This window comes from Camelus dromedarius, chromosome 6 (genome assembly GCF_036321535.1).
Source record: "Camelus dromedarius isolate mCamDro1 chromosome 6, mCamDro1.pat, whole genome shotgun sequence".
Classification (NCBI taxonomy): domain Eukaryota; kingdom Metazoa; phylum Chordata; class Mammalia; order Artiodactyla; family Camelidae; genus Camelus; species Camelus dromedarius.
In genome coordinates this window covers 77,535,498-77,550,414 of record NC_087441.1, presented here as the reverse complement: position 1 = coordinate 77,550,414, position 14,917 = coordinate 77,535,498, and the positions used below count along the sequence as shown (strand labels likewise).

Here is a 14,917-nt window from a genome sequence, read left to right as displayed (position 1 = left end):
ACAAACATCAGTTAACTAAATTCTTTAAAATAACACATAAAGAAAACTCACTAAAGAGGAAATGCATATTGTTAGTAAGCAGAAAAAATTCTACCTCCGATAATCAAAGTGATGCAAATTACATCAATGAGATACCTTTTCAATAATGAGATATTTGCATGTGTCACATTAGCAACGCAGTTTCATTCAGTTTTCTGTTTTTAAGTGATGTATAGTTGATTTGCAACATTGTGCTAATTTCTGTATACAGTATAGTGACTCATTTTTATATACTTATATATATTCCTTTTCATATGCTTTTTCATTACAAGTCATTACAAAGTATTGAATACAGTTCTTGTGCTATACAGTAGGACCTTGTTGTTCATCCGTTTTATACACAGTAGTTTAGTATCTACAAACCCTGAGCTCCCAAATTAACTCCCCACCTCCATTTCCCCCCATAACCAAGTTTGTTTTCTATGTCTGTAAGTCTGTCTCTGTTTTGTAAATAAGTTCATTTGTGCCTTTTATTTTTTTTTTAGATTCTACATATAAGTGATACCATATGGTATTTTTCTTTCTTTTTCTGTTTACATCACTTAGTATCTCCAGGTCCATCCATGTTGCTGCAAATGGCATTATTTTATTCTTTTTTTATAGTTGAGTAGTATTTCTCTCTCTCTCTCTCTCCATATATATATACACCATAACTTCTTTATCCAGTCATCTGTCAATGGACACTTAGGTTGTTTCCATGTCTTGGCTATTGTAAATAGTGCTGCTATGAACAGTAGGGTGCAGGTGTCTTTTCAAACCAGAGTTCTCTCTGGGTATATGCCCAGGAATGGGATTGCTGGATCTTAGGGTAAGTCTATTTTCAGTCTTTTGAGGAATCCCCATATGGTTTTCCATAATGGCTGCACCAAACTACATTCCCACCAAAAGTGTAGGACGGTTCCCTTTTCTCCACAGTGTCTCTAGCAAACAATGCTGTTTTTTAAAGAACAGTACTCACTGCTAGCTAGAGTGAGTAAAATAGGCTAAAAGAGTGAATAAAATTGGCACAAAAACAGAATTAGAATATGACTCAGCAATTCCACCCCAAAGAACTGAAAACAGGGACTCAAGGAGGTATTTGTACATCAACGTGCCCAGCAGCATTAGTCCCAAGAGCCAAAGGACAGCAACAACCTAGGTGTCCATCACTAGAACAAACAAAATGTGTCCTATTTACACAATGGAATATTATTCAGCCATAAAAAGAAAGTTCTGAAATATGCTACACTACAGATGAATCTTGAAAATATTATACTAAGTGAAATCAGGCAGTCACAAAAGGACAAATACTGTATGATTACACATAAAGGACTTCTCCACAAGAGGCACATTCACCAGCACAGACGTAGATTAGCGGTGACCAGGGTTGCTAAGGGAAGTGGAGGATTTGGGAGTCAGTGCTTCCTGGTCACTGAGTCTCTGTTTAGAGTGATGAGAAGTTCTGGAAATACACAGTCATGACGGTTGTACAACATTATGAATGGTCATTAACGCCACTGAATTGCATTTTTAAAAATGGTTAAAATGGAATATCTTACATTGTATATGTCTGCTGTGATAAACATTTTAAGATATTATACCCTTTGGTGTAACTATTTTGATATGTTTCCCTGATTTACATTAGCAGCATAACAAACTAATCAAGAAAATGCCAGAATAAAAATCATGAAGGATTCAAAGTTTACAAAACTCATCAAGTTGAAAATTAAACAGCCAAACCACTGGTTCTGCTATGCTAACAATAACCACTCCTACATCTATGGTAAGTAAACACGGTGCCAGAACAGGCACCAAGAAGAAAACAACAGAAAACAGAAAAGTTCATAATATCTCAACAAGCCAGCAAATGCAGTGAGCCCAACTGCAGACAAGGGAGCCAGCGCCAGGCGTGCCGGAGGGGACGGTTTCAGCTCTGGGACTCCAGCTCTGCCACAGAGCACCCGCGGGTGCCCGACGGCCTCTGCTGACACTCGGGAGTGAAGTGACAGGACTGTTGAGGAAGAAGCATCTCCTGCAGAATCAAGTCCTCCTTTCCTCACTGGCTCAGTAAACAGGCACTGCCAAAGCGGCGGCAGGGGAAGGCCGGGCTCTGAAAATTTGTCCTGGAACATCGAGGACACGTAAATGATTCCAAGGGACTCAAGAGGCATACAAATTTAAGAAGCAGCCAGAATGGTCTATTATAATAGGCTCCTGATTCCCTCCTGGAAAGCCAACTCTGGACAAACAAGAAAAGCAAGCAAGAAACCCAGAAGAGCAGAACGAGAAGACCCCAAGAAGAGGGAAGGGTATCTTGAAGTGGGGTATTGGAGGAAGGGGGTGGCAGGCGGCCACCAGAGGCAGCAGTCAGATGCCAGGCTGAAGGAAGATTTTTAAATTCTGCTCCTGCTTCTCTTCAGGGGTCGGCCTCAGGACAATCACTTCTTGCAATTTCACAGCCAACACCAGCCAGCAGCAGGCAGGCGGTGTGGCCAGGATAATTCCAGGTCAGCAGCTCTGCCCCTCTGGTGTGAGAAATCAAAAGAACAGGTGTCTGGATATATCCCTAGCCCTCGAGCACTCTCTCTCTCTCCTCTCCTCCACCAACGCCTCAGAGCTGGTGAGTCATCACCTCAGGAGACTGCCTCCTCCTGGGCTGTTTTTCCCTAAGAGTTTAAAAGGGAACCACTGAGTGCAGCACACAGGGAGGCGCAAGAGTAGTTCTCTCGTCCCTGAAGCTCAACCCCTCCCCTCTCTTTAAACTCACAAGAATGATACCGATTGGAGCCTGGTGTCCAGCCTTCCCCAACAGACATTATCAGAGTAGCTGCCAATTAACTAGACATCCAAAGAGTATAATTTCCATAAAAGACATTCAACTGGACAACACACAGCATGTGAAGCAAAATACTGAAGGCCACTCAAGAATTTAAAATAAACCTACTAAATATACATAAGATAGGAAAATATTAGCAACATGAAACAACAAAAGATAACTACCAAATGAAAATGACAGGTACTAAAAATATAATAGCTGACATAAAAGTAGGACATCTATCAAAGTAAGACAGACAGAGACGGTGACTGATCAGTGAGCAGAAACAGTCAGCTGAGGAACTCTCCCAAAGAAATTCAAAAAGAGATTAAAAAAACATAAAACAAAAAGGTAAGAGATACGGAGAAAGGAAGTAAAAGTACCAAACTCTGAATAACAAGAGCCCCAGAAAAAGAGAGAAGTCAAACAGAGAAGAGAAAATATAGGAGGAAAGAATGGATGCAAATTTCTAGAATTAAAAAATAAAGGGAGAGCCCAGATTGAAAGGGCAAGCCATCGTGACACAGAACTAGAGTTCTGCACAAGAGCAACATGACATGGCCAGGGCTGGGGAAGGAGGTGGAGACAGGGGAGAGACAAGAATATGAGAACACACTAAATCATTTGTCTTGCCACATGAAGCACAAATACTGATAACCTTAAGAAATCAACATAGATAAATAAATATGTGCACAGTTCATGAGTTAAGGGCATCTTTAATGGGGACAAAAATAGAATGTATAACTTCCAAATCATGGAAAGAAGAAGACTAAAAAGAAATGAAAAGAGAGTAGTCTAAATTTATAAATATGAAATAAAAAAGCAGAAATAAGTCCTAATTACAACAAGAATTACTATACTCGTAAATGGGTTAAATAAGCTTATTAAAGGATACTATCAGATTAGATTTTTAAAAAGCAAAATAAAATAATATGCTACCTACAAGGTATACTTAAAACAAAAACTTACAAAAGATTGAAAATAAAAAGATGGAAACATATGCCAGTCAAGTGTGAATCAAAAGAAAGCTGGAATAGCAATCTTAGTATCTGACAAAATTCAATGTAAATGTATAGCAAGATATGAAGACAGAGACACTGAGAGAGCACGTGTGTGTGTGTGTGTGTGTCTGTGTGTATACACATATATAGAGAAAAAGTGAAATATTATTATTTATTAAGATATTTGTAAAATGTTGTAAAATGAGAGATACTATATTCAGTTAAATCAAATGCAAAATGCCACAGACTTTTTAGAATAATGTGAATTCACTTCTCTTAAGTGAAGTCAAGAGAAAAAAAGTGACCAATTGGTTTTTAAGGAGTTTAAGAAAAATTAAGTGGATAGAACTGAGGAAATATGTCTAATTATTTTCCAGGTGAACTGCTTTTACAACAGGATGACCAAATTAGCCTAAACATATATATTTCTCTTCCTGACATGTTGTTAATCACTGTGCTTAAATCCATCAGTGGCCATAGGTTTCAACTGACAATGGTTACGTGGCTTTATCAAGGATCCACAACTAGAAATGAAATGACTAGTGAGTGGGGATCAGCTAATGTGACACTAGATGTTCACGTTTCTTGGTCTGTACATTTTCTGCAGACGAACATGATTTTACTCCTTCAATATACAGCAAATTCCTGATTCAACAGGGATTGTAGTTATTTACAACCATTCTGTACAACCAAAATAGAAAGTACCTCAAAACTAAGAGCTCTCTTCAGTGTCATTCAGAATTGCACAGGTTTATTTCCTAGTATTTTCTCAAGAGTTTTCAATTAAAATACAGTATGAAAATGAGGGAAAACTCGAGGTGGCATTTCGCATGGAGGACAGTAAACACACCTGCCCACAACAGCCTTTTGTCTCCATAACAACTGGAACGCAGATCCTTTTCATCCCAAAGCTTCACTGGTTACTGACTTATACTTGAAAAGGATCTCATGAAATTTACTTTAGATACTTGAGGTAATGCAATAAAGTTTTCTTCTCTTTTAACATGTATTTTTGTAAGAACAAAAAAAGCTAAACTCACATTTTCCATTGTGATATCATTTGAGACATTCAGCAGATTCACACTTTTGTCGACAGCTACAATCCCGACTGCTGAGCCTGGCTGTGTCACAGAGATCCGCAGAGAGACTTTCTCAGATGGTTCAGCATTAGCTTTACTCCAAAACAGCTGTATCTGAGAAAGGGAGAAAACAGGACTGATATATTGTACTTTTTTTTTAAAACACATTTCTTACATATCTTATCCATAGCAGATCAATGACAAAATCTAGCAAAGATTCTACATTTGCCTTGGCTCGGGGACCATTCTAAAGCCAAACATAAGCCATCTCTAGGGAAAGGAGTAAAAAGAAACTTTGCTCCCAGTGTTTGCAAGTCAAGGAACCTCTCACGGTGGCAAAAATCTGAATTTTCCTTCCTTTCTCTACCTTTCTCCTTCCCTTTTTCCATCTCTCACCCCGCCTGCAGCCAGTGCTGAAGAGAAGATAGTGTCTGGCTTAGCTGGGGAGGGCCAGTATCCAGGAGAGGGGACAGGGAGGATGAAAGACACTGCAGACGTCTGCACATTGGCCACCTGGACTCAGAAGTGAGTGCATGCAGGTGAGAGCACTGGGGACTCACAGAACTGCCTGGGCTGGGGTGGGGTGTCTTTCCAAGGGAGGAGATGTTCAGACCAGACCCCAGGCAGGCCCCATGCTCTGTCTCCAAGGCTGCTTCTGTCATTACACTCAGCAAAGCACAGTGCTGAGGTCCTCCGGCTTCTTCAAGTGCGTCAATCCTCTCATCACAGCTGAACTGAATGGCTATGTCATGAGGCCTCTTCCTATTAGGAACGTTCATCCTGTCCAGCTCAGTTTTGACATTCCACTGCCCCAGAGACCTTACAACCTGACCAAGATGGCTTTAAATGTTCCCTTCAGCTTACCTGAACTTTAGACAGCTTCTTCCTGTGGCTAAGTCCCTGAGTAGAAAGCCTGCAGTTGTAAATTTTTTCTCTGCCCTTTGAGGTGTAAATCTTTACCCAGCCTCCTGCCAGTTTGACAAGCAGACATGTCATTCTCAAGGACCTGGGAGCCATCCTTTCGAAGTGTGATCATCCAGAAAGAACCCTGATGGATCTCCCAGGCTTTATGAGCCCAGAGGAGCATAATGTTCAAATGCCAGCTGAGAAACACATAGTCTAATCACACTGACAGCTCGGCCCCAGTGTCCTCCAATTCTTTTCCATGAATTCACCCCAGAGCCTAAAACCCCTCCTGCCTTCAGTTTCAGTGGAGTTGAGTTCAGTCTCGCTCCTCTGCTGCAACTGTCTTGAATAAAGTCTTCCCATGCCTGTTGAACTTGTCCGATGTCATTTTTCTTTGATATGCCTCTTGAGCCACTGTACCCCTGGTTTACTTTTCTTCGCTTACACCTCAAATAAGGGCGGAGCGGACAGGGGGACCATCATCTTCAGACCTTGAACTTCTCACTCTTTACTCTGCACTTCAGGGACCCCATGGCTCCAACCTGCACTTCTGTGTGGATGACTTCTAAACTTACATCCCATGCCCCTTCCACATTTCATTCACTGATCCCAGCCACTACTGAACATCCACAAAGATTCACTAATTTTCTCGTGCTTAAACATATTTTATTTCCAAATACATAATTCCTTTGGGAGTAAAACATGGTAAACATGATCATATAAAAATTAGAGGAAGAGTTATCTTTGCAAACACTACTGAAACTAATTTCTTATCCCTCAGACCTAAGACATTCCTTGGAAGTATGTTATTTACACACTCTGCTTCCTCAAAGCAGAAGACCTTTTACACTGCAACTTTTTTTTAGAACCGGGTCTCACGTTCAGAGATCTGTGCCTCCATACTCCATATTTAAGCCTTACTCCTACTTTAAAATTCACCTTTATCAGGGGATTAATGGAGTCACTAGAAGTCAAAAATAGTGCTCTGAAACTAACAGAGTATAGCATTGTCTTTTACAAAATTATTTTCATAAGAGAAAATTTGTATTATATTTTGATAATCAAAGTTAGATGTGACAGTTCTCAATAAAAGAAGGCATGGATGGTGACTGCTACTTCTCAAAATTTTAATGAATTAAGGGGAAAAACGCTATCAAAAGAACTACATTCTGCAATCACTACCTTAAAATAATGATTATTTCGCTTCAGCGCTCCTGAGAAGGCAGCAGCTTTTAGTGAGAATGATGGCTCAGTTTAATATGAATGAGATCATTCAACTCCACGAGTTAGTCTTGCAATGGTGACTTCTCAGAGCTGGGGCCTAAAGGGGTTTCCTACACAAGCTATACACCTTAGGTTATAAAAGTCACTGCTGCATTTGGAGACCAAATTCCACATGGATCTCCACATGCAAAGTAGTCAGGCTCACTGTAAATTTGTCCTGTGTTTGTTTCCAGGCTGATGAAATGAATAAATGAAAGCCCAGCTCTGCTTCCACACCTCACTGCAGATGGACTCACTCCCTCCTTCACTTCACTCCCACACCAGTGTCAACACCACATAGACTCTAGATTGCCACTGGAGTTCCATGCAACACAACACTGACACCACCGTTTGGGAAATCCTGAAAGAGCTCCATGGATTTGCATTTAAGTCTAAAGCCAAGAATCATAACTTACAAAGAAGACTCACAGTGTCCAATAATTCCATATGTGAAGAAGGTATATATAATAATTAAATATGAAGAGGTTTATCCATAATTCTAGAAATGAATATAAATTTCTAAAAATTTAGTTTAATGGTACTTTTCTAAAGAAGGATTACATTTCTCAGATTTCACTAATAGGAAGTTTTCTTTTTAAACATCATTACCGCAAATCTTACCTTATTTTTAAAAACAAGCTGAACAGGAATTCTGAGAACATCATTTATAATTTCCCCATCATCTTCAATGTAATACACAATGATGCAGGCTTTTGGAGCCCAAGAATTTTCTGGTGTTAAGGAGAAGGCTGTTGAATTTTGCTTGCCTACAGCCACCAACTGTCCCCTGGACACCACCTGAAAAGAACAGTAGATGAGTCTCATTTTATGCTAAAGCGAGTGACAATCTCAAGGGCAGCTGACTGATCATAATTTTGTGCATATACACAAATCCTTCACTTAAACCTACTTCAAATCTTTTTTGAATACAAAAAAACCCCAAAAACCTCCCTGAGCAACACAGAGAGTATAAGCTGGTAATTACAAAAGGATAAAATAAAACAATAAAAATAACTGAGGCAGCAGCAGCTTGACAGTCAAGAATCTAAGTGGAAGGAATGCAGAGCACCATTGGGAGAGTAGTAATTTTTATTTTTTGTTTTTCTTTTTTTTTTAATTGTTTTAATTATTATTTGGGGAGGAGGTAATTAGATTTATTTATTTATTTTTAGAGAAGGTGCTGGGGATTGAACCCAGGACCTTGTGCATGGAAAGCATGCACTCTACCACTTGAGCTATACCTTCCCCTCTGTTTTTCTTCTATTCTATAATTTTCCACAATGTATGTGTGTGTCTTATCTCACAGAAATTTAAATTTTACACATAATGCAAGATTTCACTATCCATCTTAAACTGAAAATGCAAATGTAGGTGAAGAAAGCAAAAAACATAGTTTGATTTCAATACAAAAAAGAGGCTAACAAGGTGTTAGGCTGAATTTTAAAAAGCAGTCAGTTTAGTTTAGATATCAGGTAGACATTACTTGAGAATATTCTGTAATAGATTATAAATTTAGATTCTATAAGAGATTACCATATAGCTTACCTCCTTCAATTGCTTGTTGCCACTAACCACCAACTCAAAAGGTGATCCCACCTAGAAAAAAAGCACTTAATTAATACACACATGTCAATGGCAAGACAGCCCAATTACATTGTCATTATCAAGTGACTGTAAGCATTACCTTTATATTTTCATCTCTTGTTTTTAGCTGGATGTGTTTTGCTAGGAGATTTAAACATGCCGTGAACTGCGATACTATCCACACTATCCAGAAAACAGGCCTAGAACAAAAGACAGGGGAGCCATAAACTTTCATCTTTACAAACCCTTGGAGAAAATGTTACCTGCTAAACAATCATGGAAAGGCAAATTCACTTTCACTCTTCTTTCATGCAAGACACAGTCCCCAGACATTGGATCTTCATCATTTTACAGCTTATACTATAAACAAAGTGAGAGATGTAAGCCATGTCAGATGGTCTTCATCAGCATCAAGTAAAAGGCAAAAAACACAGTCCTAACTTATTTCAGAAACAAAGGCTTAGTACCAGGAAGCACACTCTGAGGAGAGAGGACAAGGTGAAAAAGGAATCCTTCCCTCTCCCCACAACACAGAGCTCATCTACAAGCAAGAAGTCACACTGGCTCACTCAGTCCTCCACTGGTGAGAGTAAAACTCAAAGCCACAGCTGTGGCAGGGCCAAGTGACCACCAGAAAAGTAGCAGAAATGGTTGGGGAGTCTCAGACCAGCATAGGAGTATAAGCGCCAAAAAATATTTTTTCCCTTTTCATTTCAGCTCCTGCCAAAATACAATTTCACATGATTGAAAATCATCTAGACTGGGAGTCTGGGGAGCTTCTCCACCCTGCCTTCAGATCTCTATTTTGCTGTGCTCTTCAAAATGAATTTACAAGGATGCCTTCGGTCTCACTCTCAGCCACTGTCATTAAATCACTTTTAACCGTTTCCCCTGTTCTTTTCAATAAAAGTATGTGTCCACTTCCTGTGCACTTTGACCTCCCAACAGACCGAGTGCCTAGCACAAGACAATTTGAATGCTGCTGTTGCAGTAACATAATGATGGAAAACGGATGGCACCTTCAATTGCAGCTCACTGCAATCGTCCAGGATTCGGAATTCAATCTTGAAGATTCCATTTTGCGGGACAGTATGATTTGTGACCTGGACAGTCCCTATTTCCTGATCTGTCCTGTCCCATCTGCTCCAGTATAGTTTCTCAGTATAGATTCTCTGTGTCGCCGTTATGACTACATGATTGCTTCTTTCTTCAGGAGTCAGTTGATGGCCATCAGAACGGGTTACCTTCACCTAAGGTCAAAAGGAAACATTTTAAAATCATTGGATCCAGTCCCCATCTGTGCTGTTCTCATGAAACCGAACTCTCAAAAATCACTGGTTGCACCCTAACTTCCAGTTTAAGTGGTCTCTCTAAGGCGGCATCCAACTCCACTGACCACTCCCTTCTTGATATTATGGCTTCTTTTGCCTTCCATGGCTCTACAATAACCTCCTTCACTTACACCCCTCTGTCTACATCTTCGCAATGACTTTCTGGTTCCCCTTTCCTCTCCCTAAATGTGAGAAATTGTCAAGCTTCATTATCATTTATCCCCAAAGATCTCAGCACTCCTGACCTGGCTCTGGAGTTGACACTCCACACCTCCAAACCGCTGCAGGAAACTTCTGCTTGTATATCCCTGACATCTCAAATTCAATACATCTAAAACTGAAAAACCATCTTGCCCTGCCTATCTTCGCTCACACCACAATTTGGCCAGACTTAACATCTCTAAATTTCCCCTCTTCCCACTTTTCACACCCAATAAGCACCAAGTCTTGTAGGTCTCTGACATCTTCCCCCACTTCCTTCACCAGGAGGCTCCTCGCTGCCTCATGCCCAGGCTGCTGCCATCCTCCCACACGCAGATCCCCCAGTCCCCCAGGGACACTGCTTTTGTCCCACCTCTCCCACATTCATTAAGGCTCTAGGCTCTTCACTGCCTAGAGCATAAAGCTAAACAAAAGGTGACACCCTGAGGATCCTCTGCAAACTCCCTGAGCTCCACCTCCTGTCTTCCCTCTGACCCCTCCTGGACAGGAAACACCAGCTCTCTGCTGCCACTGCCCTGTCCCAGTGGCTGTCACCTGAATGCACCCTGAACTCACCAACCAAAGTGCTCATGTCTGTCTCAGCTCATCTTGTTCCCCACCTCCAACTCACACATCCCAACACTGAAAACACGACTGATCTTTTCACAAATAGCCTAAACCTTCCCCTTCCAGAAAGCCTCCCTGAATGACCCCACCCCCATCCCAAAGCCAGCCCTCCCTCCCTGAACTCTCATTGTTTCCCTCTCTATTCATTTGGAAATTGTCATTTGCAACCTTGAGTTGTTTTCATTTTTGTTTTTAACTTACCTTTCCCAACTGTCTAAATTATAAGATTATTAAAATCAAGAGCTCTCTAAAACTTTTCTTCCCACTGACTAGATCACTGGTTTATTATAAAAGGATATTGAGCCGAAGGGAAGAGATGCTTAGGGCAAACACAGTATGAGGAAGGGGAACACAGCTCGCACGCCCTCTCTGAGCACATCCCTGTCCCCAAATCTCCACAGATACACCAACATGGAAACTATAAATGTTCTCTCCATCTATTCAATAAGCAGTGATCCCTCCTTTCTTTAAAACAGGAGTCAGCAAGCTATGCCAGGCAAGGAGGCCAAATCCAGTCTCTTTGTGAAGGTTTGTTGAGAAGCAGTCACCCTGACTTGGCTACCAAGCTGCAGGGGCTGCTTCACCCAACAGTGTCAGAGCTGCACGGTGGTGACCCAGACCAACGGCCCACAGAGCTAAAAATATTTACATTTGGCCCTTTGCAGGAAAAGTTGGCCAATGCCTGTTTTAAATCCCTATAGAAATGTACTCATGACGTGGATCTTTTCGTGCCCTGAGTCACAGTTGTGTGTCTATTTTCCCATCACTGTCACAGACACTGTGACTCCAGGGGAGGGACTGGGTCCCTCTTAGGTCTCAGAGCCCCGCCCAGCAGCATGCCCTGCTCAGGGTCAGCATTCACTCGGGTAATAAATGGTAATTCAGTATTCTCTCAATAAGTGAGAGATGTGCTGATCATTTTTAATGCTACACCTTTGCTAGAAGTAAAATTAGTCATTATAAAAATCAAATGGAAATTAAAAATTTTTGACTAGCATCTAACTCCTTTACAAAGCTTCATAGTTGTAATCCGAATCTAACTTTAACTGCTTATTAAATATATTTTGAGGAAAATTTTTTTGGAAACTACTTTTTGGATAAAGTAGATAAGAGTCATTTGGAAACAATTCCACATGCCTCATGTATCTAAAGAGGGAAAGTTATCTACTTTGGGCTTAAACTTTTTGAAAAGCACTGAAAATACCATTTCCCATTCTGTTTCACTAAACTGAACTTACTGCTTTAGACCATTAAGAAATATACCAACTCACAGCAGCTGTGAAGTTGAGAGATGGCTTCAAGACCGTAGCATAATAAAAAAATTCGATGATGTAATCATGTTGCTTGAAAAATACATTGGAGCTTGCATTTCTTGAGATACCTGTTTGGGAAATTACACCTTTTAGAAAGTAAAAGTAATGCTTTACAAGCAACAGCTCCTATCTACCAAATCTCCCCATCTGTGCTACTTCCCAAACTGGTTAGGATATCAAGACACAGGAGCCTCTCTGGCTTTGGCACTAAGAGGACCATCAGGTCTATTCTGACCTCTGTGGGTCCCTTCTGAGCACCACTACTGATCCCCCCCATCAATGACATGTGCCCCACACATTCAGGCCACTGACACAATCGTCCTTTCACTCTTTCAGGGATTGGTGAAAGCTATTAAAATAGCAACAGAAAGATCCAAGGAATTAGCCTTTATTTTATTACTAAAAGAGAAAATTGCCTAGAAACCACTGAGATTTCAGAAGATGTTATATAAAAAAGGAAAAGAGGATGGTTAGTCAGCTGAAAATGTACCCTTTCCATGTGGTTTTCAGGTTGGAAAAAAAAGCTTATGAATACCTATCACACATGGCTGAAGTACAGAATTCCAAAGAAAGTAAAGTCTCCCCTTCATTATGAACACATTCTGCGAGTTAGACTAATAGTCATGGCAACATCAGCATTAAACAGCATCCTTAGACAGCGACGGCCTCACAGGAACGTGCCAGCTACCATGGGGAAGATGATGGAGCAGCAGCACACAATTGTCTCTACCTGCACTTTTCCACGTCTGCAGACCTGTGAGTGATTCTGTCACCGTGGCTAAAACTTCTACTGGCCCAGGAGACGGATACACGTGTTCAAGAGGCTCATCCAAAAAATCCATGACCGTTTTCATCTCTTCTTCATTGAAAGAGAAGTTTGCAGAGCCATTTATCTGTTTGGTTAAAAAAATTTCAATTGCATTCTTCACTTTAGCAATTCACATCTAAGAAATAAAACTCAACCTAAGTCACAATGATACAATGGCTCTGTTTCCATCTTCATTATTTTAACAAATGCGTACATTCTCACTTGTCTGATGCTAGCAAGATCTTGAGCTGCTTACACTCAACTTTTGTTAATTCAGTACCAAATCTTTTTTTCTAGAAAAAGTACACTTACAGTTTTTCCTGATTACAAGTTGCAAGATATTCTTGAGTTACCTTAAATGTTTTTCTAATATTTTTTTCACACCCCAAAAGGATAAAGGTAAAAATGTAAGTGTGACATCTCCTTTCACTGGCTTCCCATACGTATACCTGGAAAGTAATAAATGGGGCTTAACATGAAAGAATTACATTAAAAACATACTCTTATTACACATTTTTTAAACGGAAAGCATAGTCAGGAATGTCCTTAATAAATAGTAACCCTTGAAATTAAGTCTCCAAAATGGGAAGATTCTCAATTGCAGTATCTCAAAACAGTTCATAACCCATGCTTGGCCCAGCCCCTAGAGAGCCCAGAGAAAATCTGATCATAACTAGAAGTGACAGTTTCTTGTCAAAAGATTTTTAAAAGATTATGAAAATCTTTTCTTCCTAAACAACTGGATTGGCCCATTAACTGCATGCCCAGGAGACTTTGAAGCTTTTGAATTTTTTTTAATTGAAGTGTAGTTGATTTGCAATGTTGTGCTAATTTCTAGTATACAGCATAATGATTCACTTATATATATTTCTTTTCATACTCTCTTTCATTATAGGTTATTACAAGGTATTGAATATATATAGTTCCCTGTGCTATACATTAGGACATTGCTGTTTATCTGTTTTATATACAGTAGTTAATATCTGCAAATCGCAAACTCCCAATTTATCCCTTCCCATCCCCTTTCCCCTCTGGTAACCACAAGTTTGTTTTCTATGTCTGTGAGTCAGAAAGTTGTAAATGTTCATTGAAACTGCATTCACCATGGCCACTGCTGCATGTTCCAACATTAACCAGCTGGATTTATGAGACTAAACACGCCAGGGCACCAAATGTGCTCATGGGTATTAAAAACTCACTTTTTGCAGAAAAACTTAAAAAAAGAGTAATTTTTTAAATCCATCGCACCAACATTAACTCCTTGAGTCAAATCTCATCTCTGCTGCTTTGCATTCTAGGTATTAGCTTTATCCTTTCTCATGATGGGACTGTCTTTTGGTGTGAAGGAGAGACAATCTTTGGCAGACCATTTTACTGTCAGAAAGCCTTTTCTCAGTGCATTTCCTGGGATCCTTCCATTTCTATTGTGAAATGCTAAGCCAAACGTGGAAGTTGTTTTTACTTTGTGCTCTATAAATCTGACAGTAAACTCCTGCTTCCTGAATCCATTAGTTGAACACAGAAATAGCCCCCCTGCATCTGGATCAACTCAACTCAAAAACCAATGGTAAAATACAGCACATTCCAAATTAAAGAGAAGAAGACAAACCATCTTCAAACATACCACCCTTCCAAGTAAAAACAGTTAAGTTAGTAGAAACCCTGGTTAGCAGCTTCAGCATCACATTCATTCATTCAAGAGTCCTCAAAACCTAACAGTGCTTATATCTTGTCAAAGATTAAACAAATGCATAACTAGAACACCAGAACACTATACTTTAACTTATATCACATGATACTGTACTTGAGAGCTTGAAAACCTATACATAATTTAAAGTATTCTCAGGCAAAAATATTTTTTATTTTGACTTGAATGTGAAGCAGATTTTGCTTTCCAAGCCCCAAGCTGATTATACTAATCAAGAAACAAGGACACTGACAGTTATGGTCCTAAATAGAATCTGGAAATTG

The 14,917-nt window shown here is 39.9% G+C and overlaps 1 protein-coding gene across 1 annotated transcript in view; it reads right to left on the bottom strand.

Annotated features, from left to right (window-relative positions):
* LOC105103874 (CD109 antigen-like) overlaps window positions 1-13,076 on the bottom strand; it is a gene marked incomplete at its 5' end in the record, with an annotated part of 39,386 nt that extends 26,310 nt beyond the window's left edge. The window contains 8 exon segments of the mRNA XM_064486433.1: window positions 4,875-5,027; window positions 7,704-7,880; window positions 8,616-8,678; window positions 8,767-8,800; window positions 8,802-8,866; window positions 9,686-9,916; window positions 12,097-12,206; window positions 12,893-13,076. Of these exon segments, the coding sequence (XP_064342503.1) occupies window positions 4,875-5,027; window positions 7,704-7,880; window positions 8,616-8,678; window positions 8,767-8,800; window positions 8,802-8,866; window positions 9,686-9,916; window positions 12,097-12,206; window positions 12,893-13,076 (1,017 nt within the window).
* Window positions 13,077-14,917: the final 1,841 nt, after the last annotated feature.